Source organism: Mobula hypostoma, chromosome 13 (assembly GCF_963921235.1).
Source record: "Mobula hypostoma chromosome 13, sMobHyp1.1, whole genome shotgun sequence".
Classification (NCBI taxonomy): Eukaryota; Metazoa; Chordata; class Chondrichthyes; order Myliobatiformes; family Myliobatidae; genus Mobula; species Mobula hypostoma.
In genome coordinates, this window is record NC_086109.1 from 3,623,850 (window position 1) to 3,648,477 (window position 24,628).

General features: G+C 45.5%; 1 protein-coding gene across 2 annotated transcripts in view; it reads left to right on the top strand.

The window, feature by feature from the left end:
- Positions 1–24,628, top strand: part of LOC134355368 (plexin-A2-like) — a 560,952-nt gene that overhangs the window by 219,232 nt on the left and 317,092 nt on the right. For both annotated transcript variants that reach the window (XM_063065148.1, XM_063065149.1), the window contains exon 4: positions 20,017–20,151. In XM_063065148.1, the coding sequence (XP_062921218.1) occupies positions 20,017–20,151 (135 nt within the window). The remainder of the gene's footprint in view (positions 1–20,016; positions 20,152–24,628) is intronic.

Consider the following 24,628-nt stretch of genomic DNA (forward strand, 5'->3'; position numbering starts at 1 on the left):
TGGGTTGAGGGGAAAATAGGTCTTCATGATTAAATGGTAGAGCAGACTCGATGGACTGAATGGCCTAATTCTGCCCTGGTGTCTTATGGTCCATGGTCTAATGTTATCACAGCTTGCAGTGTGTGACCAGGACTGCTTCACTGTGACCTGACTAACAATTTTTATAGTTGGGGCATGAACCCTCAGCTTTTGTACACTACTGTTTCCGAGTATTTTCCTCAGGCAATAAGATGGACCCTTGGCCTCACAATTGACCTCTTTATAATCTTGCACCTTGTTGTCTGCCTGTGCTGCACTTTATCTGTAGCTGTTCTACTTTATTCTGCATTCTGTATCACACAGCAGTTAGCGCAAACGCTTTACCGTGCCAACAATCTCCGACCGAGGTCGAATTCCCGCTGCTGTCTGTAAGGAGTTTGTTCATTCTCGTTGTGACCGTGTGGGTTTCCTCTGGGTGCTCCGATTTCCTCCCACAGTCCAAAGACGTGCGGTTAGAGTTAGGGAGTTGTGGGCGTGCTATGTTGGTGTGGAAGGGTGGCGAGTGTTGCAGGCTGCCCTAGCACAGTTCTCGGACTGTGCTGGTCATTGGTGTGAAAATGACGTGTTTCACTGAATTTTTCAATGTAGGTACATGTGACAAATAAAGCTAATCTTTAATCTAAGTTCCGCTAATGCCCCACCTCCCCTTCGTACCCCATCCATTATTTATTTATATACACACATTCTTTCTCTCTCTCTCTCTCTCTCCTTTTTCTCCCTCTGACTATACCCCTTGCCCACCCTCTGGGTTTCCCCTCCCCCTTTTCCTTCTCCCTGAGCCTCCCGTCCCATGATCCTCTCATATCCCCTTTGCCTATCACCTGTCCAGCTCTTGGCTCCATCCCTCCCCCTCCTGTCTTCTCCCATCATTTCGGATCTCCCCCTCCCCCTCCCACTTTCAAATCTCTTACTAGCTTTTCGTTCAGTTAGTCCTGACGAAGGGTCTTGGCCTGAAACACCAACTGTACCTCTTCCTAGAGATGCTGCCTGGCCTGCTGCGTTCACCAGCAACTTTGATGTGTGTTGCTTTAATCTTTTTCTTTGTTCTACCTCAAATATACAGTGTAATGACCCGGTCTGTATGAACAATACACAAGACAAGTTTTTCACTGTATCATGGTGCGTGGCAGTGATGATAAAGAAAACGAATAAACCAATCAGCCTTCAAGATTCAAGATTGTTTATTGTCATTTCCGGTACACAAATGTAAAGGAGAATGAAGTAATTGTTACTCCAGATCCGATGCAGCACAAAAAAAGGATAAGTAACACAATAATAAAAAACACAATAAATATAAACACACAAGATGGCTTATTCACATAGATAAGTTGTCTATCCATAAAGTGACGCTAGGTACAGGTGTACACAAAGGTGCGGGAGGATCCAAAGCACCTTCTGTACTCTGGTGACGTTGTGGTGCATCGAACGTAGATTAGTGGCCTGCACTGACCGCAGAGCTGTGGGATGATTCGGAGCCTGGGGTGGAGCCCTCCCCACCCCACCCCCATCAGAGCCCAGAGGTGAGCTGCTCGCCTCTTCATGTGACTGCACGTTCCATTGTCCTGTGTTGGTTTGTGGGCGGGGGCCGGAGTCCTGATTCCTGACTGTATTATGTACTGCCCTGTGATAGATAGTTCTGGTCAGGAGAAAGGTTCAGGAGCAGAGAGTGAGTGGGAACTTCCCAGGGAGATGTCACCCTGCTCTCTGACCCATTCTCCATTTCATTACCTTGATGGTCCCTCCGGTTTACAAACCTCCCTTCTTCACATAAATTGCTTAATTGTTGGATAATTCACTATTTCTGTGCCAGGAAATCACTTTACTCCGGTAATTCAGTCTGGAGGACACAGGGCTTGCTGCTTTGCTCCGCATTTTGTGGCACTCCACTATCCTTTTATTGTTGCCTAGCAACAGAGAAGCTAATAGAATGGCGATGCTCGGTGGCAGGAAGGTAAATGCAGATTACATCACAAGGGTCTGTCCTCTGCTTCACACCACTACAGAGACTTTAACCTCCAGCTCCTGCAACGTGATTATATAAGGTGATTAACTCAAACACCCGTAGGTAATGGGATCTGGTTAACAATGTCACACGCAGTCACTTTGGTGCATCTGATAGAACAGAAGTTAACAACTGTTTCAGAGCTGAGCAGGGGTGATTTCTGCCTGGCCTCACTGGTCCAGGTTTACGCGGCTGCAGAGGGCACATGTCCTTCTGAAGTTAGTGGTGAGTATGAGGGAGAGATGGCCAGTGGTGTAGTGGTGTCCGCACAGGACTTCGAGGCGTGTGGTCCCAGGTTCGAATCCGGCTGGCTCCTTGCATGCTTTCCATCCAGGCTGCGTTGAGCATCGAGCTAGCAACTCGGCCTCGTAAGAAACAGACAGAAATACTAAAGGAACGGCAAAGTTATTGCCCGATGTGCCACAAGCCGTGGAGAGGAACAATAAGAAAGGAAAGGAGGGTTAGGTGGGCCAACCGCACTGAGGAGCTGAGCATTGAGCCTGAGAGTAATGCAAATTACTTCATCAAAATTGATCATTACTGTTGTGGTATTGTCAAAAAAATTATTGCCTTCTCTTTAGTCTGGTCTCTGCAGAATATTTTAATAAGGAGGAATATTTTCTATAACACAAGAGATCCTGCAGATGTTGGACATCAAGGTAGCACGGCATGGCAGCAGCGGCCTTTTGGATCTGGTGCTACTTTAATTTAGTTTTTAAATTTAATTTTAAGGCACAGTTAGAGTTTAGGGCAATGGATAACAGAGCGACTATCTACCATCGCCAGATACTGCTACAATACAGAGATCGCCCAAAAACAAACCTTCATGAAGATCTGCTGGTTAAATTGCACGACCTTGGCTTGCTGAGAGAATCAAACCTGCAGTCCTCAGAGTCGGCTGATGCCGGTGGCCAGAGGTGGGGATGTCGTAAGCGGTGTGCGAGGAAGTGGAAGTGAGGCGAATGGGCAGGAGTCCATGCCAGGAAAAAAGCAAGCCCTAGCCGGCCGGGTCTCCCGTCCATTCTGCTCTCCAATGGACATTAAATTGGACTACATCCGACTCCAACGAAATACTCGGCAGGAGTACAGAAACGGATGGAATCCCAGACATTCAGCTGTTTATTTATGTAACAATTTTCCCCCAAGCCATCGGACTACCAACCTACTGCCCTCTACTGTGCCTATAGTCTTGTTGATTATTTATTGTAATGCCTGCACTGTTCTGTGTACTTTATGCAGTCCTGGGTAGGTCTGTGGACTAGTGTAGTTTTTGTGTTGTTTTACGTAGTTCAGTGTAGTTTTTGCATTGTTTCATGTAGCATCATGGTCCTGAAAAATGTTATCTCGTTTTTACTGTGTACTGTACCAGCAGTTAGGGTTGAAATGACAATAAAAAGTGACTTGACTTGAATTAACTCTACGGTCAATCTGCATCTATAGAGAGGAATAAAGAGTTGACATTTTGGGCCACGACCCTTCATCCGGACTGGAAAGGAAAGGGTGAGAAACCAGAATAAGAAGGTGGGGGGGGGTGCAGGGGAAGGAGTACAAGCTGGCAGGTGTTGGGTGAGACCAGGTAAAGGGGGAAGGTGGGTGGGTGGGTAGGAGAGGAGAAATGACGTGAGAAGCTGGAGGTGATAGGTGGAAAAGGACAAGGGCTGGAGAGGAAGGATCTGATTGGGGAGGAGAGTGGACCACAGGAGAAAGAAAAGAAGGAAGGGCACCCGAGAGAGGTGTGGAGAAGAGAAGGGGTAAGAGGGGAGCCAGAATGGAGAGTTGTAAAACAGTGAAGGGGGAGGGGAGAAATTAGTGTAAGTTAGAGAAGTCGATGGTTATGCCGTCAGGTTGCTGGCTACCCAGGTGGAATATGAAGTGTTGCTCCTCCACCCTGAGAGTGGCCTCTTCATTGCAGTAGAGGAGGCCATGGACCAAGATGTTAGAATGGGAACAGGGAGTGGGCTTAAAATGGGTGACCTGCAGGAGATCTTGCCTGTGGTGGTGGAACGATGGTGTTCGAGGGTGCTTATTTTCTGTGTTGCTGGCTGTTTCGTTCCTGCTGCCATCACATTTCTGAACTGTCAGTGAACTTACCAACACTACTGTAGCCTTCCTACCTTTTGCACTAAGCGGGCTCTTTCTTTGCTATAATGTCCTCCGGGTCATTCCCCCGTCTTGTGGTGCACTGCTGCAACAACCATACATGACAGAGGGAATCCTGCAGAAACCTGTTCCCATTGCTCCCATCAGGAAGGAGGTACAGGAGCCTGAAAACACACACTCAATGATTCAGGAACAGCTTTTTCCCCTCTGCCTTCAGATTTCAGAATGAACATTGAACCCATGAACACTACCTCACTACTTTTTATTGCCTTTTTTTGCACTAATTGAAATTTTTATATATATTCACGCTGTAATTCAGTTTTTTTCCCTCTATTATTATGTATTGCATAGCACTGCTGCCTCAAAGTGAACAAATTTCACTACATATGCTGGTGTTATTAAACCTGGTTTTGATAACACTGTTCAATTCTCCACCACAGAAGGGAGATCAAAATGTTACAAGCAGTCAGGTCTTAACAATGTCGAGAGGACATGCAGGGATATGGGGAGAAGGCAGGAGCGGGATATAGACGTCACTGTGCTGAGTGGGAGATTGGACCCAATGAGCTGAGTAGGCTCCTCCATCCTGTTTTCTGCAGAAGACATTGATGTATTCGTCAAAGGTTCTATGTCTACCGTTACTGAGTGTGTGGGGGTCGTCTGCATTCTCAAGATAATAGTGAATTGTGTGAAGCTTGGGGTGATGGTATTTGATTAGTGAGACCAAAAGGTAGTCGCTGGGAGTTTTGGAGTGTTTCTCATTAGATATACTAGCTCATAAACTTTCTTTCATGTAGCTATCAGCCAGAATCTAGAGCCCTGACTATAATTTAACTCCTGGGTATTAAAACCACTAAATTGGATCTGGGCTGACTAAGTGCATCACTGTGACACTCCTTCAACTTAATGGATTATACTTTAGGCCATTTTGTGTCTGCTTGGTCAAACGCTGGAGGAGGGCCTTCATTTCCACTGAGACAGTAACACATCATTGTGATCTGTGGTGATCTGTTTGGGAGGTAATCACAGACTCGGTGTCTGATCAAAGCCAGAACGCTCTACACTCCACGCCAGGGTTTACTATCACAGACATGTGGTGTGAAATTTCTTGTTTTGCAGCAGCAGTACAGTGTAAGACATTAACAGACTTACAAATTTCAAAAATAAATAAATGGTGCAAAAGGAATAGGGTGGCGCTGTTCATGGGTTGTTGGACCGTTCAGAAATATGATGGCGGAAGGGGAGAAGCTGTTTCTGAGTTGTTGAGTCTTCAGGCTCCCGCATCATCTCCTTGATGGTGGCAACGAGAAGAGGGCATGTTCTGGATGCCGTGTCCTTAGTGATGGCTGTTCTTGAAGAATGGTGGGGAGGATTGGAGCTGGTTGAGGTTGACAACCCTTCACAGCCTCCTGATTAAGTTAGTGATATTGTTCTATCTCTGATTATGTTAGTGATATCGCTCTATCTCTGATTATGATTAGCAATATCGCTCTGTCTCTGATTATAGTTAGTGATATCACTCTATCTCTGATTATAGTTAGTGATATTGCTCTATCTCTGATTATAGTTAGTGATATCGCTCTGTCTCTAATTATAGTTAGTGATAGCTCTATCTCTGATTATAACTGCATGACAGGCTATGGAACCCCTGGTCGGTTCAGCATTAGAGGGAAATGGGGCTTGACAATGTAACACTCGTCCAGAGTTCTCCTGTAATGTAGCTGTCTGGGGCAGGATGGTGCATCACATCACTCACTTCTGTGCACCCTGATGTGAACCATCCTATGAATGTGCTGAATCAGCAGATCCTCCCATGCTGAGTCAGCTGAACTCCCCATCCACCCTGTCCTAATGCCAAGTTAAGGATCTCCACCACAGGGGCAGCACCTGTACTACAAGGGAAATCGCCAGCTCAGTGTGTATCAGCAGAGTGAGAGGAACGGTCACAGTCATAGAGTCAATGGTTGGGGGAACTGGAGACCCTACACACAGGAACAGTCACGGTCATAGGGTCAATGGTTGGGAGAACTGGAGACCGTATACTCAGGAACTGTCACAATCATAAAGTCATACAGCATGAAATCAGCCCTTTGGCCCAAGTGCTTCCTGCTGACCCAGATGCCCAACTAATCTAGTCCTATTTCCCTGCATTTGCCCCATATCACTCTAAACCTTCCCTATCAAAGTACTTGTACAAATTGTTTTAAATATTGTTAAAGTCCCTGCCACAACCACGTCATCAGGCATCTCGTTTCATATATGGACCATCCTCTGGATGAAAGCATTGCCCCCTCGAGTCCCCTGTTAAATCTCTCATCCCTCAACCTAAACCATAACGTCTAGCTTTTGATTCCCTTATCCTGAGAGAAAGACTGTAATTGAGAAATAGACTGCAGAAGATGGCGTAACCTGAAATATTCAGTTTTATTTATTTATGTATTCCTTCATGTCATTATTTGTTTTTTGTGTTTACACAATTTGGCTCCTTCTGCACATTGGTTGTTAGTCAATCTTTGTGTGTAGTTTCTATTGATTCTGTTGTGTTTCTCTGTTCTACTGTGAATCTCAGTAGTATATGCTGGACTTAAATGTACTTTGATAATAAATTTACTTTGAGCTTATAGCAGCTTATTTTTAATCTTCTGCACATTCCTGCTACTACAAAACAACAAATTTCATAACTTATGTCAGTGATAATAAAACAGATTCTGATTCATTCCCTCTATCTCAGCCCCTCATGATTTAATACACCACTCTAAGGTCACCTCTCATTCTTCTCCTTTCCCAGGAATAAAGTTCTGTGCAAGCTCTCCCTATAACTCAAACCTTCAAGTCCTGGCAAATTTCTCGTATTCAGAGGGAGCGACAGTACAACTGCATCAAATAATTAACTTCTCAGGGTGTGTAGAGTCTGTAAAACCGGACATATCAATGCATCAATACCAATGGCTGCACGAGGACATACCCTACCAAAACTTTTCCATGGAGGGCTTCCAGATTGTTCGGGCTGACCAGAAGTGCACTGAGAGCAGTAAGTGTAAAAGGAGTTGGGGGCTTGCTGTTCTGGTTAACAACAGATGGTGCAATCCTGGTCATATTATGATCGAGGAACGTGTCTGTAGCCCGGATATTGAACTTTTTGCTGTTGGACTCCGGCCATATTCCACTGAGAGACAACACTGGGCATCATGGGAGGTCGTTCCTGCCTGTGGCCATTGAACTTTGCAGCTCCTCCTGTGGAGGGTCAGACACCCTGAGCCAATAGGCTGGTCCTGGACTTATTTCCATCTGGCATAGTTTGTATATTGTTGTTTGATTGTTTGTGGTTTTTGTATTGGTATATTTATGCTCTATTCTTGGTTGGTGCAGCTGTAACAAAACCCAATTTCCCTCGGGATCAATAAAGTATGTCTGTCTGCCTGTCTGTCTGTCTGTCTATCAGTTTCATCTGGTACGGGAAGGGGTGGAGAGAGCTACTGCACAGGATTGAAATAAGCTGCAGAGAGTTGTAAACTCAGTCAGCTCCATCGTGGGTACCAGCCTCCGTAGTATCCAGAACATCTTCAAGGAGTGGTGCCTCAGAAAAGTGACATCCGTCATTAATGACTTCCAGCACCCAGGGCATGCCCTCTTCTCATTGCTACCATCAGGAAGGAGGTACAGAAGCCGGAAGGCACACACTCAATGATTCAGGAACAGCTTCTTCCCCTCTGCCATCAGATTTCTGAATGAACATTGAACCCATGAACACTAACTCACTACTTTTTTTATTTCTGTTTTTGCACTACATGGGCACGTAGCCAAGTGGTTAAGGCATTGGACTAGCGACCTGAAGGTCGTGAGTTCGAGCCCCAGCCGAGGGAAAGTGTTGTGTCCTTGAGCAAGGCACTTAACCACACATTGCTCTGCGACGACACCGGTGCCAAGGTGTATGGGTCCTAATGCCCTTCCCTTGGACAACATCGGTGTCGTGGAGAGGGGAGACTTGCAGCATGGGCAACTGCCGGTCTTCCATACAACCTTGCCCAGGCCTGCGCCCTGGAGAGTGAAGACTTTCCAGGTGCAGGTCCATGGTCTCGCAAGACTAGCGGATGCCTTTATTTCACTATTTAACTGCTTAATATAGGTAAAGTATATCTTATTTTCAGTTCTTTTCTCTCTATTATCATGTATTTTAATGTACTGCTGCCACAAAGTTAACAAATTTCACGACATATGCTGGGGATGCTGAACCTGATTGATTCTGAATTTCCCTCTGTAAGAATGAACCCAAATGTCTCTTTAAACTATGACACAGGGTTGTAAGGTTGATCTCGATCAGCTTAAAAGCTGGCACTGGTCGCTGGACGTTTCACAGCTGTGCAGTTCTTTCTAAAGCCAATGACTGAACTGCAGGGATAATACCTCCCTGGAAACCAGAGTCTGGGGCTCAGAATGAGGCTGGAGACCTTCGGAGTTCTCTCTGCAAGAGATGGCAGAAGTTCAGCCAGTGTGTATGTTTAAGACAGTCATTGATAATGAACAAGATCTTGTTGAATGGTTGAATGGTGGGATTGGCTTCAGAGGATAAGTGGCCTACTTCTTCTTTGGGTTCTTATGTTTTCAAACAGAAACCGGTAAATTGGGAGTTTTAGTGTGCGGAAAGCATTAGATTTCACTCTTTGTTTGGCCACAGTTAGTCTCGCATTATATCTGTTTTTTCTGGAGCGAAGGAGGCAGAAGGCTGACTGGTTAAAGGATCACGGTAGTGTAGCAGTTAGCACAACTCTTTACAGTACCAGCAATTGTGCTCAATTCCTGCCACTGCATGTAAGGGCTTTGTACATTCTCCCCGTGACCGCGTGGGTTTCCTCCGGGTACTCCAGTTTCCTCCCATAGTCCAAAAACGTACCATTTGGAGGGTTAATTGGTCGTTGTACATTGTCCCGTGATTAGGCTCGGGTTAAATTGGGGGATTGTTGAGTGGAGGGACTCGAAGGGCTGGGAGGGCCTGTTCCGCACTGTATCTCAATGAGTAAATAGAAATGGTAGTGGTCTCAGTCTTTTTCCCAGGGGAGAAGAGTCTAAACCAAGGTTGAAGATGAGAGGGGAACAGGAGGGAGGGCAAATTTTTCACACAGATAGTGGTGCGTATTATTAAACATGGGGCCTATTGCAATGCTTAACAGAAATTTGGACAGGTACATAGACAGGAAAAGTTTGGAGAAATAAAGGCCAAACACAGACAAATGGGCCTAGCTCAGATAGGTGCTATGGTTGTCATAGACGACTTGGATTGAAGGGCTAGTTCCCGTGCTTTATATGACTCTATGTTTACATTCAAGAGCAGCATCAGATCTCATAGCTTTGGAGTAGTCACCAGTTTACCTCAACTGGTCAAGTCTGACTTGGTGGAACCCATTGAACAGCCCCACATTGACCAGGCTTGCAATGTTCTCCTCTGATAGCTCTTTCCCCACTGAGATGATGAAGGTTTTGGCATAAATACTCCTTAATGATGCCTAAACTCTTTCAGTTCCACTGATCCCTCAGTGTTGGTCCACACCTCTTGTAAACATGGCTCATTACTGAACGTGACTAAGTGGGCTCTTACAGTAAATTACGTTGGTAATATAGTTTTTCAGTACCTGATAGATTGCATTTCCTTTTTTCTGGAAATGCCCGCAAGCAAATGAATCTCAGTGCAATATATGGTAAGATATCTGTACATTGATCATAACTTTACTTTGAAGATTTTTGAGCAGTGCCTGGTGATGGTGCACAGTGTGTCGGTCAGCGAACTGAAGAAAACATTGTTGCCACCAGAGGTTCTTTCCCTCCTTTCATTAAATCACAAAGCCCTGGTGTGCTCTTGATTACAATGCAGTTATCATTATGTAGAGCCTAAGCTGAGGGGGGGGGGCAAGATGATTCACGCTGAGAACTGTTATACATGATGCTGCTATTTATTACAGGATTCTGAACCGATTATGGATTCAGAAACAGGTCAGCCTAGCTCTCCGTACCTCAGCCCCACTCTGCGAGTGTGCCAGCTCTTTGGATAAGACTAACTTGTATGCCCTTGCAGGAAGCTGTCATTAGTCATAGGCTCATAGAGCGCTGCAGGCCAATCAGCCCATCTAGTGTTTGCCGAACTGTTATTCTGCCAAGTCCCATCGACTCGCAGCTGGACCATAGCCTCTCCCTTCCGCGTACTTATCCAGACTTGTCTTAAACATTAAAACTGAACCCACGTGTGTCACTTCCACTGGCAGCTTCTTCTACACTTTCACCACTATCAGAGTGAAGAAGGTCCTCCTCATGTTCCCCTTAAATATTTCACCTTTCGCCCTTAACTTATGATTTCTAGTTCTAGTCTCTTCCAAACTCGGTGGGAAAAAAATCCTGCTTGCATTTACCCATTCTATACCCCTAGTAATTTTTTTCAAATCTCCTCTCATTCTCCTCCACTCCAAGGAAAAAAAGTCCTAACCTAGTCAACCTTTCCCTATAACTCAGGTCCTCAGGATTCAGCAACATCCTTGTAAATATTCTTTGTACTCTTTCAATCTTATTGACATCTTTCCTGTAGGTAGATGACCTGAACTACACACAATACTCCAAATTTAGCCTCACCAATGTCTTATACAACTTCAACATCTCATTTCAACTCCTATGCTCAATACTCTGGATTAGGAAGTCCCGTGTGCCAAAACCTCTCTTTACAAACCCATCTACCTGTGATGCCACTTTCAAGGGATTATGGTCTTGTGTGCGTTCTGTCAAGAGCGGGGAGCTGCTGTGAGGGTGGGGCTTGGTAGATGTAAATCGTGCGGATGTCTGCTGCAGCAAATGTGTTTTTCTGTGCTATTGAGCCAATGGAGGATACTGATGGTCACTGAACGACAATTACACACGCAGTTGCTAATGGCCACGGTGTTAACAGGTGTTTTGTGTGAGGTTTCAGCTGAAGTGCATTGGCAGTTCTGTGACTGACTGCAGCTTAACACAAGCTGCTAAAGTGATTGACAGCTGGACTTGGTCGTTTTTAATTTACATTAATCGTGGTGGCTCTAACACAAATCCAATCACTTTATTGAAAACAGACTGATGCTGCCTGGTTACTGAGGGCGGAGCCTGCGCATCCTGAGAACACTGTTTAAGTTTGCACAGAGTGCTTTTGATTCCTGCCTTCAGCAAAGGTCAGGCCAGCTCTTCTCGGATTCAGCAGCGTGCCATGGATTTTTCCTCTGTCTTTGAATCAGCTTTAACCATCTTTATGTTCTGTTGGCTCAGCCCCTTCATCCTTTCTTTGTATTCCTGCTTTATTGATCAGTTTGTTTTTAACTTGTACATGCCTGCAGAAATTTCAGAGCCGAGACAGGGTGGGCTTGCGTTAGAACAAGGTGGTCTCTCTAAGCAGCTGGTTGACTTTGTGTGACAGAGGTCTTGCAAGAGGATGAATGGCACGGTAGCATTGTGGTCATTGCAACATTATCGTAGCACCAGTGAGCCCGGTTCGATTCCCCCACTGTCTGTAAAGAGTTTGTACACTTTCCCAGCGCAGCGTCATTGGGCTGGAGGGGCCTGGTACCATACTGCATCTCGAACTAACTCATTAATTAGCTAACTAACTAAATAGATAGGTAGATAAAAAATTGTGTTCAGCTCTGAATGATCTTTGCAGTCTAATTTCTCATGAACGAGGAGTGTAGATGGCAGGCAGAAATGTCTAATACAAGGGGGCATAATTTTAAGGTGATTGGAGGAAAGTATAGGGGATGTCAGAGGTAGGTTTTATTACACAGAGAGTGGTGGGTGTGTTGAATGCACTGCTGGGGTGGAGATAGAAGCAAATGCATTAAGGACATTTAAGAAACTCTTAGGCCTACAGATGATAGAAAAATGGAGGGCAATACAGGATGGAAAGGTTAGCTGGATCTTGGAGTCGGTTAAATACCACATTGTGGCTGAAGAGCCTGTACCATGCTGTACTGTTCTATTTCCAATGGAAATAAAGTATATTACCATTCTGTTACTGCATCCGTCCAAAAGCAGCATGGAAGCACCTAGACCAGAAGTTCAGGAGGGTGGCTCTGCCATCATATTGTCAAGGACAGTCAGTGATGGGCGAATGGCAATGGTTATTTGGCGATGGGTTGGCAATAGGTGGTGTGCATGGACGGTTTGCCTGGTGGTTAGAAATGGGTACTGGTCAATGGATGGTTTACTGTGCGGCTGGCATGGGTGGTAGTCAGTGGACGGTTTTCTGGGCAGTTGGCATGGGTGGTAGTCAGTGGATGGTTTTCTGGGCAGTTGGCATGAGTGGTAGTCAACGGATGGTTTTCTGGGCAGTTGGCATGGGTGGTAGTCAATGGATGGTTTTCTGGGCAGTTGGCATGGGTGGTAGTCAATGGATGGTTTTCTGGGCAGTTGGCATGGGTGGTAGTCAATAGATGGTTTGCTGGGCAGTTGTAATGGGTGGTGGTAAAAGGGTGGTTTGCTGGGCAGTTGGCATGGGTGGTAGTCAATGGATGGTTTGCTGGGCAGTTGGCAATGGGCAGTTGGCATCTGGCTGTTGGTGATGGTCATTGGCGAAGGGCCATATCCACTAGTTTTGCTGGTGACACCTACTTAAGGACATGACCACTTCAATACAGCACAGAGTGTTCAGTCTGCAGTAATCTCTGAGAAATGGCCTGTGTGGCTCCTGGCTGTTTTGCAGCGGCACCTGTTTGTCGGGTAATGCATTGTCTCTGACAGTAAGTCCACCCCCAGATCAATCCCCTCTGTCCATGCCAACAGCTCCATTTGCAGCGTAGCACTAATGGCTATGACTGTATCTTGCTCCTCACTGTCAGTCTGATAAATCAACTTACAGTGAAGAGGGGGGTTGGCAGAGCTGCGGCGATGAAGTATTCACATATCGCATTTTATTCTTCAGTCAAATTACATCCAGGAAGATAGTTGCACCTTTTGTTTTGAGGCAGTCGGGATCTGGATTTGACGTTGAGAGTCGAACCTTACACTGACTGTGCAGTATCAGGTGATGCTGTTTCTCAGCACGAGAGGCTCCTGAGAATATATTAACAAAAGAAGGATAAAGTTCTGTAGCTAATTTGATTAAAAATAGAAAGAGTAATCCTTTAGAGCCAGTGATTATTCTTGGATTCTCTGGAAATATTCATCAGATCAGCTAAAAACTCTGAGGTGATTACTGAAAGAGGTGCAATGATTGATTTAAATTTTGAAATTATTGTGTAATTATTTTAGTTTGCTGGTTCTAATTTTGAACCCTCCAAATGGGTGATAGTTTGATTGAAGTGTCCCACTTGAAGCTTGTTCAAGCCGTCAGTGATTGTAAATGCATTACAGTGCCGTATTGTGTTGTGATCTTGTGCTGCCAAACTATTTTAACTGACCAAAGGGAGATTTGTTTGTTAATGTGCAAGTATTTAACAACAACCAGCTCCCCAAATTCCCAGCAGAGGGAAGGCATTTGCCTCCATCTCATTCCCGGCACAAATGTACAGAAAATGTTACTGATTGCATCTCTTTGACAAAACACGTTCAGGTTGACTCTTGATTTGATGAATGGTGTAATATGCACCTTGTGATACATAATAAGCACAATCTATTATGATAAAACATGTTGTCTTTATCAGGATACGCAGCAGACTCTTGCTCAAAAGGCTGTGTGGTTCATTCAAATGACTGGATTAATCCCCATAACGAGGGCTCTCATTCTGGGCTATTTCCTCAGCATGCGTAGCTCGTTGTACCCTGGACAGCACTGCGGTCAGTTTTAAGATCAAGGCCGTGTACAGCCCCAGAGAAAAGCCTCTTGTCTAATCAGGAGGGCATGTGTTTCACTTGCAAGGGGTACATATGAAACCAGTGGACTCTGACCAGCAGCAAGCTATGGTAAAGTGGAGGAATAGGCATTCGGATCATAGAAAAGTACAGCTCAGAAACAGGCCCTTCGGCCCATCTAGTCCGTGCAGAATCCTTTTAAACTACCTACTCCCATGGCCCGCCATATCACTATCATCTATGTACCTATCTAAACATTGCTTAAACGTTGAAATCGAGCCCGTGTATACCACCTTGTGCTGGCAGCTCTTTCCACTCTCTCATGATGCTCTGAGTGAAGAAGTTTCTCCTCAAGTTCCCCCTAAACTTTTCAGCTTTCAACCTGAACCCATGACCTTTGGCTGTAGTCACACCCAACCTCAGTAGAAAGAGCATTTACCCCATCCATATCCCTCAGTGTACTTCGATCAAATTTCCTCTCAGTCTAACTTCTAAGGAACAAAGTCCTAACCTATTCAGTCTTTCCTTATAACTCAGGTCCTCCAGACCCAGCAAAATCCTTGTAAATTTTCTCTGTACTCTTTCAATCTTATGAAAGCCTATATGCCAAAAGCTTTCCTTACGACCCTGTCGACCTGTGATACTACTTTCAACGAATTATAGAATTAATTGCCTATTCCTCAAATTTTTCATAAAGCAATAAGCATTTTGATAGTGGTACAATTAGTTACTGCTTGTTACGCCGCTGGCATTTAGGTCTGCAGTGAAGGCCCTTCATCTCTGGCTGCGTTCAGGCCTTCCTTTATCGAGTCAGTAGCTCAGCTTTCACCACTGTCAGCCATGCAAGTCCCAGCAGGAACACCGTCACACTCAGATGTAGAAGGATTCTTCATTGCTGTTTCTGTAATAATTTACCAGTCAGAGTTGTTAACCCTGAGCTGAGGACGAGTGGACCACTCTTCGTCTGGACTCTACCCTTTGACCTGTTTGGCGTGGGCGACCCTATGAAGAGCCAAAGCATAAAGCCCTGACTCCAGCCAACGTAGTGCTTTGGGCCGTTGAGGCACGCAAGCTTCCAAACCTACGACGAGGTTGTGGTCCTCTTGGAGGTGATGGTAGTCTAACAGCCGTTAACCTCTGGTTCTACAGGTGATATGTTGGTGATAGTTGTTCAGAAACCTCCTCAAGCTGGCCTGGTTGAAATCTCCCACAATATTAGGGAAGGAACCCCTGTGCACGGTTTCATGATTGCTGATCACAGTGCTCAGCTCTGACATTGATCAGAGGTGGAATATACACTGCTGACAAGAGGTGGATGAGGGTAGACAGCCCTCTCACAGGTAAAATGCCAGAGATATTAAGCCCCATTCTGATTCTGAATCAGATGTTCACTGAGCTCTCCAGGCATAATCACACATTGGTCAGAAACCATATCTTGAGGTCAAAAGCTTTAAGTTCCTCGGGGTCAATATCACAAATGACCTGACTTAGTCCAACCAAGCAGAGTCCACTGCCAAGAAGGCCCACCAGCGCCTTTACTTCCTGAGAAAACTAAAGAAATTTGGCCTGTCCCCTAAAACCCTCACTAATTTTTATAGATGCACCGTAGAAAGCATTTTCCTAGGGTGCATCACAACCTGCTATGGAAGTTGTCCTGTCCAAGACCGAAAAAAGCTGCAGAAGATCATGAACACGGCGCAGCACATCACACAAACCAATCTTCCGTCCCTGAACTCACTTTACACTGCACGCTGTCAGAGCAGTGCTGCCAGGATAATCAAGGACACGACCCACCCAGCCAACACACTGTTCGTCCCTCTTCCCTCCGGGAGAAGGCTCAGGAGCTTGAAGACTCGTACGGCCAGATTTGGGAACAGCTTCTTTCCAACTGTGATAAGACTGCTGAATGGATCCCGACCCGGATCTGGGCCATACCCTTCAAATATCCGGACCTGCCTCTCGGTTTTTTTTGCACTACCTTACTTCCCATTTTTCTATTTTCTATTTATGATTTATAATTTAAATTTTAAATATTTACTAATTTTAACTATTTTTAATATTTAATATTTGTAATCCAGGGAGTGTGAAGCGCAGAATCAGATATCGCTGTGATGATTGTACATTCTAGTACCAATTGTTTGGTGACAATAAAGTATAAAGTATCTTCTCTGATGTTGATTTTCCAGCTTTTGAGTGACTGATTATGCATGAAACAGTTTAGTGAACAGTGGACCAACCTTCCATTAACAGCCCTTGGTGTTCTATCTCTGTGTTCTTAATTTACAGAAGTTATTCTGTGTGAGTGATGTGATTATGGAGCACCTCATTTGAGAGGAAGAAGGGACAGGGGCTCAAAGGATCTGGGTGGCCGGGGTCAGAGAACGGCACATCGCTTGTAAGGCTGGGGAGCATTAGTGAGGAAAAGCTGCCCAGTTTCCCCTTGCCAGTGGGGATGTATTAATCAGTCACTGTGTTATGTGTCAGGGACTTGGGACAATCGCCAACACTTCAAGCCCAAGCCATTGGATGTGACTACATCCCCTTTCCTGAACAAAGACCAAGCCTTTACCAGGTGTGAGTGAGCCAGGGACTCCAGGAACATTTTAGAGGTGGGGGCATGGGAAGGGAGAGGGATCCATGGGTGGGTTGGGGAGACGGTGAGGATGAGGGTGGAGGACATGAAGCCTGAAATTGATAGTGGGGTTTTAGCTGATGCCCAGGGAGGCAAGGTAATGTGATTAGCCCAGGAGTGGGTCAGGGAGTTAGGCTCATATTGTGTGATCAGGATCCAGGGATGGTGAGTAGGGATATCGGTGCTCAGGGAGGTTGGAAAGTAGAGGGGGCTGGAGCCATGTATATCGTGGTTGAGCCTGATGATGAAACACCCCACTTTCTCTGACTTCCGGTATGGATGAGCAATAATTTCCTAAAACTGAGCAACGATAAAACTGAAATACTTTTGTTTGGTTGCAAAGCCAAAAGCAATAAACTTCTTAATAAACTTGGGATCTTCGTTCCCCTTGTAAAATCAGAAGTAACAAAGCTGGCAGTCATCCTTGTTTCAGATTTGAAGTTTAAATGCCACATTAAGAAAGTGACCAAAGAAGCATTTCTACGCTTAGAAACATTGCACACGTACGTCTGTTTCTGTCTTGTAATGATGCTGAGAAACTAATTCACACCCTTACATTAAATAGACTAGATTACTGCCTTGCCCTTTGGAGACTCTCTCCCCGGACTTGCCTCGCAAACTCTGAGCAACAGAAGGGTATCGTGTGTGCAAGGCCCGATCTGTCGTGCACACCGTGTCCACAGTCTGTCTATGGTGCACCCTCCCCAGAAGGTTCCTGCACCGAGGTTGTTCTGTGCTTTGTTCGATTGCTAAAGCAATAAAGATCTCAATTTCATGAAATAAGATTTTAATTGAAGATGCTTATGAAATTGGTTGAAATTTCTTGTTGAACTTTTGATACTAATAAAGGTTCTACTGAGTTAAATGATTCCCATGTTGATGGTTGCCACATTTTTAATATCGCTTGTATTTAATTTTATTTCATTTATACCTGGTGTTAATCAAACTCAAGACCCTCGAGTGGCAGCAGAATGTCTACTGGGTTCAATAGAATGATTACATTCCGTCTTCTCCCCAGTGATAGCCTTTTCTCTACGCCCGCCACTGATCCTAACCCTGCCTTTATTATCTCTGTCTCGGACTTAGAGATTTATCCACCTCCCTCAGAGACTGGCTCTTTATTCCTCCTTTCCTCCTTTGTACTCTCTTACTCTCTTACTTTATCTCTCTCTCTCTCTCTCTCGCTCCCTCTCTCTCCCCCTCTCCCTCTCTCCCCCTCTCCCCCTTTTCACACTCGCTCCCGTACCAAGATTGCATTTCTCCCAAGAGGTTCTGAAGGTTAATTCTGAGGTCCTGAAGTGATTGTTGCAATATCAGTCTTATTGGTAAATGAATGAATAGGTTCAATATTCTCACATATACCAATGTACAGAGAAAATCTGTTTGCATGTCATCCAAACAGATCAATTTATTACGCAGTTCATTTGCTCATTATGTGCTGTGACATATGATGTGGCTGATCACGGTCTTTCCATGACCATGATTGTTCTTGGCAAATTTCTTCTACGGAAGTGGTTTGCCGTTGCCACCTTCTGGGCAGTGTCTTCACAAGACAGGTGACCTGCAGGCTAGCGGGGGGAAGGAGTGCCAGACACCTCCTTAGGAAGAGTCGTATATCTACCACCTCTGGTGATGGATGGAAAATATTATCAAAGATAGAGGATTCAGCCCAGTATATCACAGGTAAAGCACTCCTAACCATTGAGCACATCTACATGAAACACTGTCATGGGAAAGCAGCATCTATCATCAAAGATCCTCACTGAACCCTCCCCTCACACCCCCGAGGCCATACTCTTTTCCCGCTACTGCCATCAGGTAGAAGGTACAAGACCCTCAGGACTCGCACCACCAGGTTCAAGAACAGTTACTACCCCTCAACCATCAGGCTCTTGAACAAAAGGGGATAACCACTCACCTGTCCATCCATTGAGATGTTCCCACAACCAGTGATCTCACTTTAAGGACTCTTCATCTCATTGTCTCATGTTTTCGTTACTTATTGCTATTTATTCATATTTGCATTTGCAGAGTTTGCTGTCTCCTGCACTTCGGTTGATCTTTCATTGATACTGTTATAGTTACTATTCTCTAGATTTGCTGAGTATGCCTGCAGGAAAAAAAATCTCAGTGTTGTATAATTTTAATTCCACATCCCATTCCCATTCTGACATGTCTATCCACGGCCTCCTCTACTGTAAAGATGAAGCCACACTCAGGTTGGAGGAACAACACCTTATATTCCGTCTGGGTAGCCTCCAACCTGATGGCATGAACATTGACTTCTCTAACTTCCGCTAATGCCCCACCTCCCCCTCGTACCCCATCTGTTACTTATTTTTATACACGCATTCTTTCTCTCACTCTCCTTTTTCTCCCTCTATCCCTCTGAATATACCTCTTGCCCATCCTCTGGGTCCCCCCCCCCCCGTCTTTCTTCCCGGACCTCCTGTCCCATGATCCTCTCGTATCCCTTTTGCCTATCACCTGTCCAGCTCTTGGCTCCATCCCTCCCCCTCCTGTCTTCTCCTGTCATTTTGGATCTCCCCCTCCCCCTCCAACTTTCAAATCCCTTACTCACTCTTCCTTCAGTTAGTCCTGACGAAGGGTCTCGGCCTGAAAGGTCGACTGCGCCTCTTCCTAGAGATGCTGCCTGGCCTGCTGCATTCACCAGCAACTTTTATGTGTGTTGCTTGAATTTCCAGCATCTGCAGAATTCCTGTTGTCAGTGTTGTATATGGTGATTTATATGTATGCTGATAACAACATCTACTTTGAACTTTCAACCCTGCCGCCCCTTAGTGTATTGGTGAAAGCAGTAACAGAGTGCAGAATGGAGTGTTGCAGTTACTGAGAAAGTGCAGTACATTCTCAATGAATGGGAGTTGAATCCCGATTCTTCTCCTCCCTCTGGCCACTCTTCCAGGTTACATCCCTGAACCAGGAATGGATTCCAGCCCAGGGGGTGAATCTGTCCCAGGAGACAAGTATTTGCTGCCTCTTTACTCAGGAGGAGCTCACCTCAGGGGAAGGCACGTGGGACTGAGCAGAGGAAGGAATGGCTGGGAAAGGTTTGGAGCACCAGCCGAAACCAAGACCGATCAAAGAGCCTCCAGACAGGGCTGCTGATGGAGACAGATGTGATAAGGAGAGGGGCGAGGGGAGAACGACCAGGGCAGGAGGCATCCTTCATTACGTTAACTCCTTTCCCGAGATAGCAAGTGTAGACAAGAGTCCATTTGAGGAGGCCCATTGCAGTGACGTGCTGAGTTGCATCCACAGCTCTGCAGTTTTTTTAAGTCAAAGGCGAAGCAATTTACTTGGAGAAATTTTCACAAATGTCAGGTTGGAATGTTAATCACAATGTGAATTTGAGAGTGCTGACGGGAGTTGTTTGATGTCACAGAGTGAACATTCACATCGCATTTACTCCCATTTTCCTTTGCTCCAGGTTCGCGTGGATGGCCCGTTTCAGGGAGATTCTCACTACGAGACGGTGCAGGTGATGACAGACGGCAGTGCGATTCTCAGGGACATGGGCTTCTCCACAGACCTGCAGTATTTGTACGTCATGTCTGAACGGCAGGTAAGTGCCCGCCATCTCCCTACAGATTTGTTTTTGCTAATGCTAATTATGCACATGCTGCCAGGTATTGATCAAACATATACAGATCTGTGCGGGGGCCTTCACAAAAGAGCGATGGAGAACATCTAACAAAGTACTGCAGAACAAAGTGGAACGTTACTTAGTCTGATTGCCATGGATATGGGTTTGCAGTTGTGACTCAACTGTGCAAACCAAATAGACTTCCAGTTTGTAGATGATGCCTCTCGCTCCCTCGTCAGTGAGAGAGAGAGAGAGATCAGTGGCATTTCAAAGTGCTAGGTTATGGACTAGTTTCTGATGGATAGGATCACCGTCTCTTTGGGGACTTTGCTATTGCTCGCCTAAAGGTGGCTTGGGGGGCTGCTGATGCTTCCTGCTGGAACAACTGGGGGGGGGGGAGGTAGATGCTTTTGCTGCTTGTGTGTGGGAGGGGGGATGGGGGTTTTTTCTGTCTGTGAAGAGTAAGGATTTCAGGTTGCATACTGTATACATTCTCTGATGTTAAATGGAACCAGTGAGCCGGTGGGCCTTAGCCACTGGCACGGCCCAGTATCTCCACTTGCAGTGAGCAATGGAACACTGGGCAGTCTACCACTAGGTGTCTGCTTCCAGATGCTAGAAGACCCCGTGTTACTACTGGCCAGTAGTGAGATCATTTGATAACGTGTTTCTCAGGGTAAAATAGGGGTTTTGTGAGAGCTGAGATGAGGCTGTGACTTTATGTGAGAGGGGGCAGCTGCTGAGGAGGTTTCATAAAGTGGTGGAACGCTCTGCCAGGGGTGCTGATAAGGACATTTCAGGGATTCTTAAACCAGCACATGGATGAAAGGAAAATGGAGGCCCTTTACTGTGCTGTTGTTCTCTGTGTTCCGGGGTAAGACAGCCGCACCAAGTGATTCCAATGAGGCAAGGCTCAACAAGGAACATTGATGAATGTAAGAAAGCATGGCTTCACAGACCTGCCCTGCTCATTAAACCTTCTAGCCTGGCGAGGCTATTGGAATCGATCTATCGGTTTGTTTCGTGCTGTCAATGAAGAGAACCGAGCTCCCTCATGTCCTGCACGCTCACGGATGGACCGAGAACCAGGGTTTCCTGCCACCAGCGTACCCCTACGGCCAGAGCCAGCTTGCCCTGTCACCAGCTCTGGGCATCGCTGCTGTAAGTGACACAATTGTCCGTCACCGGCATCTGTCTGCAGGGACTGGGGTGAGTTGTGTGGCTCCCTCTTGCCTAGGTGATTGATAAAAGACCCACCCAAAAGGCTGATGAGTCGGATTTACTGCAGCTACAGTACTCCACAGTGTGATCTTCTTACAGTACTGAGAGTTCAGTGTTTTTATAGGGCGGACACTTCTCCTGTTAAAGATTGTCACTGAAGTCCTTAGTAGACTTTGAATGATGAACCTCTGGAATTCTCTTACCCAAGGGTCGCGGAGACGAGCTGATGTGAAATATTTAATGTGCTGGTTGAATGATCATGTGGTGGGGGGTGGGGGGGGGGCGGAACTGGCACAGAGAAATGAGACCTAATGTACATCAGTTATGATCATAGTTAATGATGGGATAGGTTTAAGTGGCCAAGAGGCCAACCCCCACTCCAATTTTTCTTGCATCTTCTGAACAATTATTGTATAGAAACACTTTGGATATACAGTGGATTCCTGTTAATTGGGCAGTCGGTTAATTGGGACAGCCTCTTATTTGGGACAACTCTTAAAGAACAAATTGAGAAAATAGCTGGGATTTCCACTCCCTCCATTTGTTTGGGACACTATGCTGCTTAATTAGATCAGGAGATTGTCGGTGAAGAGTTTCTAACCAGTGGCCGTCACGTGACACCAATTAATTATATCAGGAGATTGTCGGTGTGCAGTTTCTAACCAGTGTCCACATGTGACACTGATTAATTAGATCAGGAGATTGTCGGTGAAGAGATTCTAACCAGTGTCCGTCACATGAACTTGTGTGGTCATTAGACAGTACACCGTGTTTAGAGCAGACAGTTCTAAAATGGCGTCAGTTGTGTGTGTTCGTGCTCAAAAAACAGTGATGTTTTTCACTGATAGTTGGCGAGAAATAAGCAGTAAGACAGTTCAGAACTCTTTTGCTCACCATGGTTTCAAGCATTCTGGCTCAGAAATGCCAGAAACAGCTGGACGTGAAAATGAAACGATTTCATTACTTCAACAAATTAGGCACTACAAAAAATTTGAAGGTATCAACAATCACCTTGAATGTTTTCTTTGGTCTCCACCAGACACTTAGCTGTCATCTGTGGCTCTAAGTCACTGTTTGCATGTGACAGTTCCACACCCCAGTACACTGCTTTAGCAGGTGAGGTAAACCAGGTGAGGTTGTCATACTGTGGTGAGATAGGGACCTTCCTGTCCTGTTATGCAGTCATAAGAGGACAGTCTTATCAACAGCAGAGCACAATAAAAGGAATGAGCTGTACAGCAGCTTTAGCAGTTGATGCTGCCTGGCCTGCTGAGGTCCTCCAGCGTTTTGTATGTGTGGCATGGTAGGTAGTCTGGATCAACTTCTCCAAGGTGAACTGTCAAATATAGAGGGAAGAGATTTAAGGCGAGAGAGGGAAAGTTGAAAGGAGATGCATGGGGCAAGTGTTTTTTATACAGAGAGTGTGGTGGGTGCCTAGAACAAGCTCTCAGGGATGGTCGTGGAAACATTTAAGTAGCACTTAGACAGACACCTAAACAGGGAATAGAGGGATATGGGTTATCCGAAGGCAGAAGAGATTTGTTTAATTTGGTACTACAGTCAGTACAGACATTATGGAACAGTCTCTTCTCCTGATCCCAGTCCAACACCGGCGAGGACTGACTGGAGATCAGTGACACTGCAGAATCAGAAAGTCTCCTCTCCTGAGCTCAGACACAATGACTCACCAAGCTTTCACCTGAACATCATCTAAACCAGGGGTTCCCAACCTTTTCTATGCCATGGACGCCTACCGTTAACCCAGGGGTCCGTGGACCCCAGTTTGGGATTCCCCGATCTAAATTACTCCAGCCTACAACCCAAGTAAGGAATCCTCTGTTTGGCATCAAACATCACAGAAATATTTATCCATTGGCGCTCAAACTATGTCGTTCTGTTTTCTGTTTACTCCAAAGGTTTATTGTTGTGTTAAGATATTGAGAGTGGCTTCAACAACTGAAGCATATTCTGACGCAGGTTCCCCACGTGTTTCCAATAATGAAGTTTGATTAGAATCAATCTTATTTATATTTACATACATTGTACCTTTTCTTGTTATTTCTTTTTGAATTGAAACCATATGACTGGAGCAGCTGTTTATTTTAGTAAATCATTCACATCAAATGGTAGTGAACTTGCTTCAGGCTCGTGAATATATTGGCAGGTCTCCTGCAGAGATGTGGCTGCACCCCATTTCAACCAGAGTCTCTTCACCCTCATTAATATCCTCTGGACTGCCCTGTCTCCCATCATCGCTCCCACTCCGGAGAAATGAAGCTGTGCCAGCAGGAAGTTCCTGTGTCAAGAGACAAGACACAAAACTAATGGCCCTGAACTTATAGCCAAAGGCAAGCCTAGTGCAGCTTAATATTTATAGTGCTGGTAGGTGAGAGTGAAACTCCACTCACAAAATAAAGTCCCTATGCCCCAGCTTTATCAGACTGTCAAGCCTGTCAATCGTTCTGAATGTTTTTGGATAAATGTTCATTAACTATTACAACAGTAACAAATGTAAAATTATTAAAATTAAATATTAAGTCACTTAAAATTATTTAGTTTGACTAATCAGGGTTGTTAGCCCTGAACTGAATCCTTGAATCAGGAGGGCTGCTGGACCACTCTTAGTCTGGCCTCTGCCCTTTGACCTGTTTGGCATGGGTGACCCTACCAAGAGCCAAGGCACAAGGGCCTGAATCCGGTCAACATAGCTCTCTGGGTCATTGAGGCACGCAAGCCTCCAAACCATGAGAAGGTTGTAGTCCTCTTGGAGGAGGCACAGAGGGAATGGTAAGAAATATCTGCTGCTGTTCCATTGACTTAATCAGACAGACCCTGAAAGAAACGCAGACCTTCCCATCACGCAGCATTACACCAAACCTCCCCCCAAGCAGTGTAAGCTGAGTTAGTTTCTTTGACATACTTCTCAGCTCCCCTCAGCCGTCTGTGAATCCCCAGACCAAGCACTGGAGTCAGAAAGCCATGGTTAGACAGGCCAGCCTCTCCTCCGTCACCCTGTACTGACTAACTCCTTTCTACTTCTTAAGTCTGGATGAAGGGTTCCGACCCAAAACATCGACTGTCCGTTCCCTTTCGTAGATGCTGCCTGACCTGTTGAGTTCCTCCGCCATCTCATGTGTTTTATGTTCCTAACTTCCAGTTTTGGTTAATGATCACCTCTTCAATCATGTTTAATTTTCTTTTACATTCGGTGCCCTGATCCAGCAGCTCCTCCACG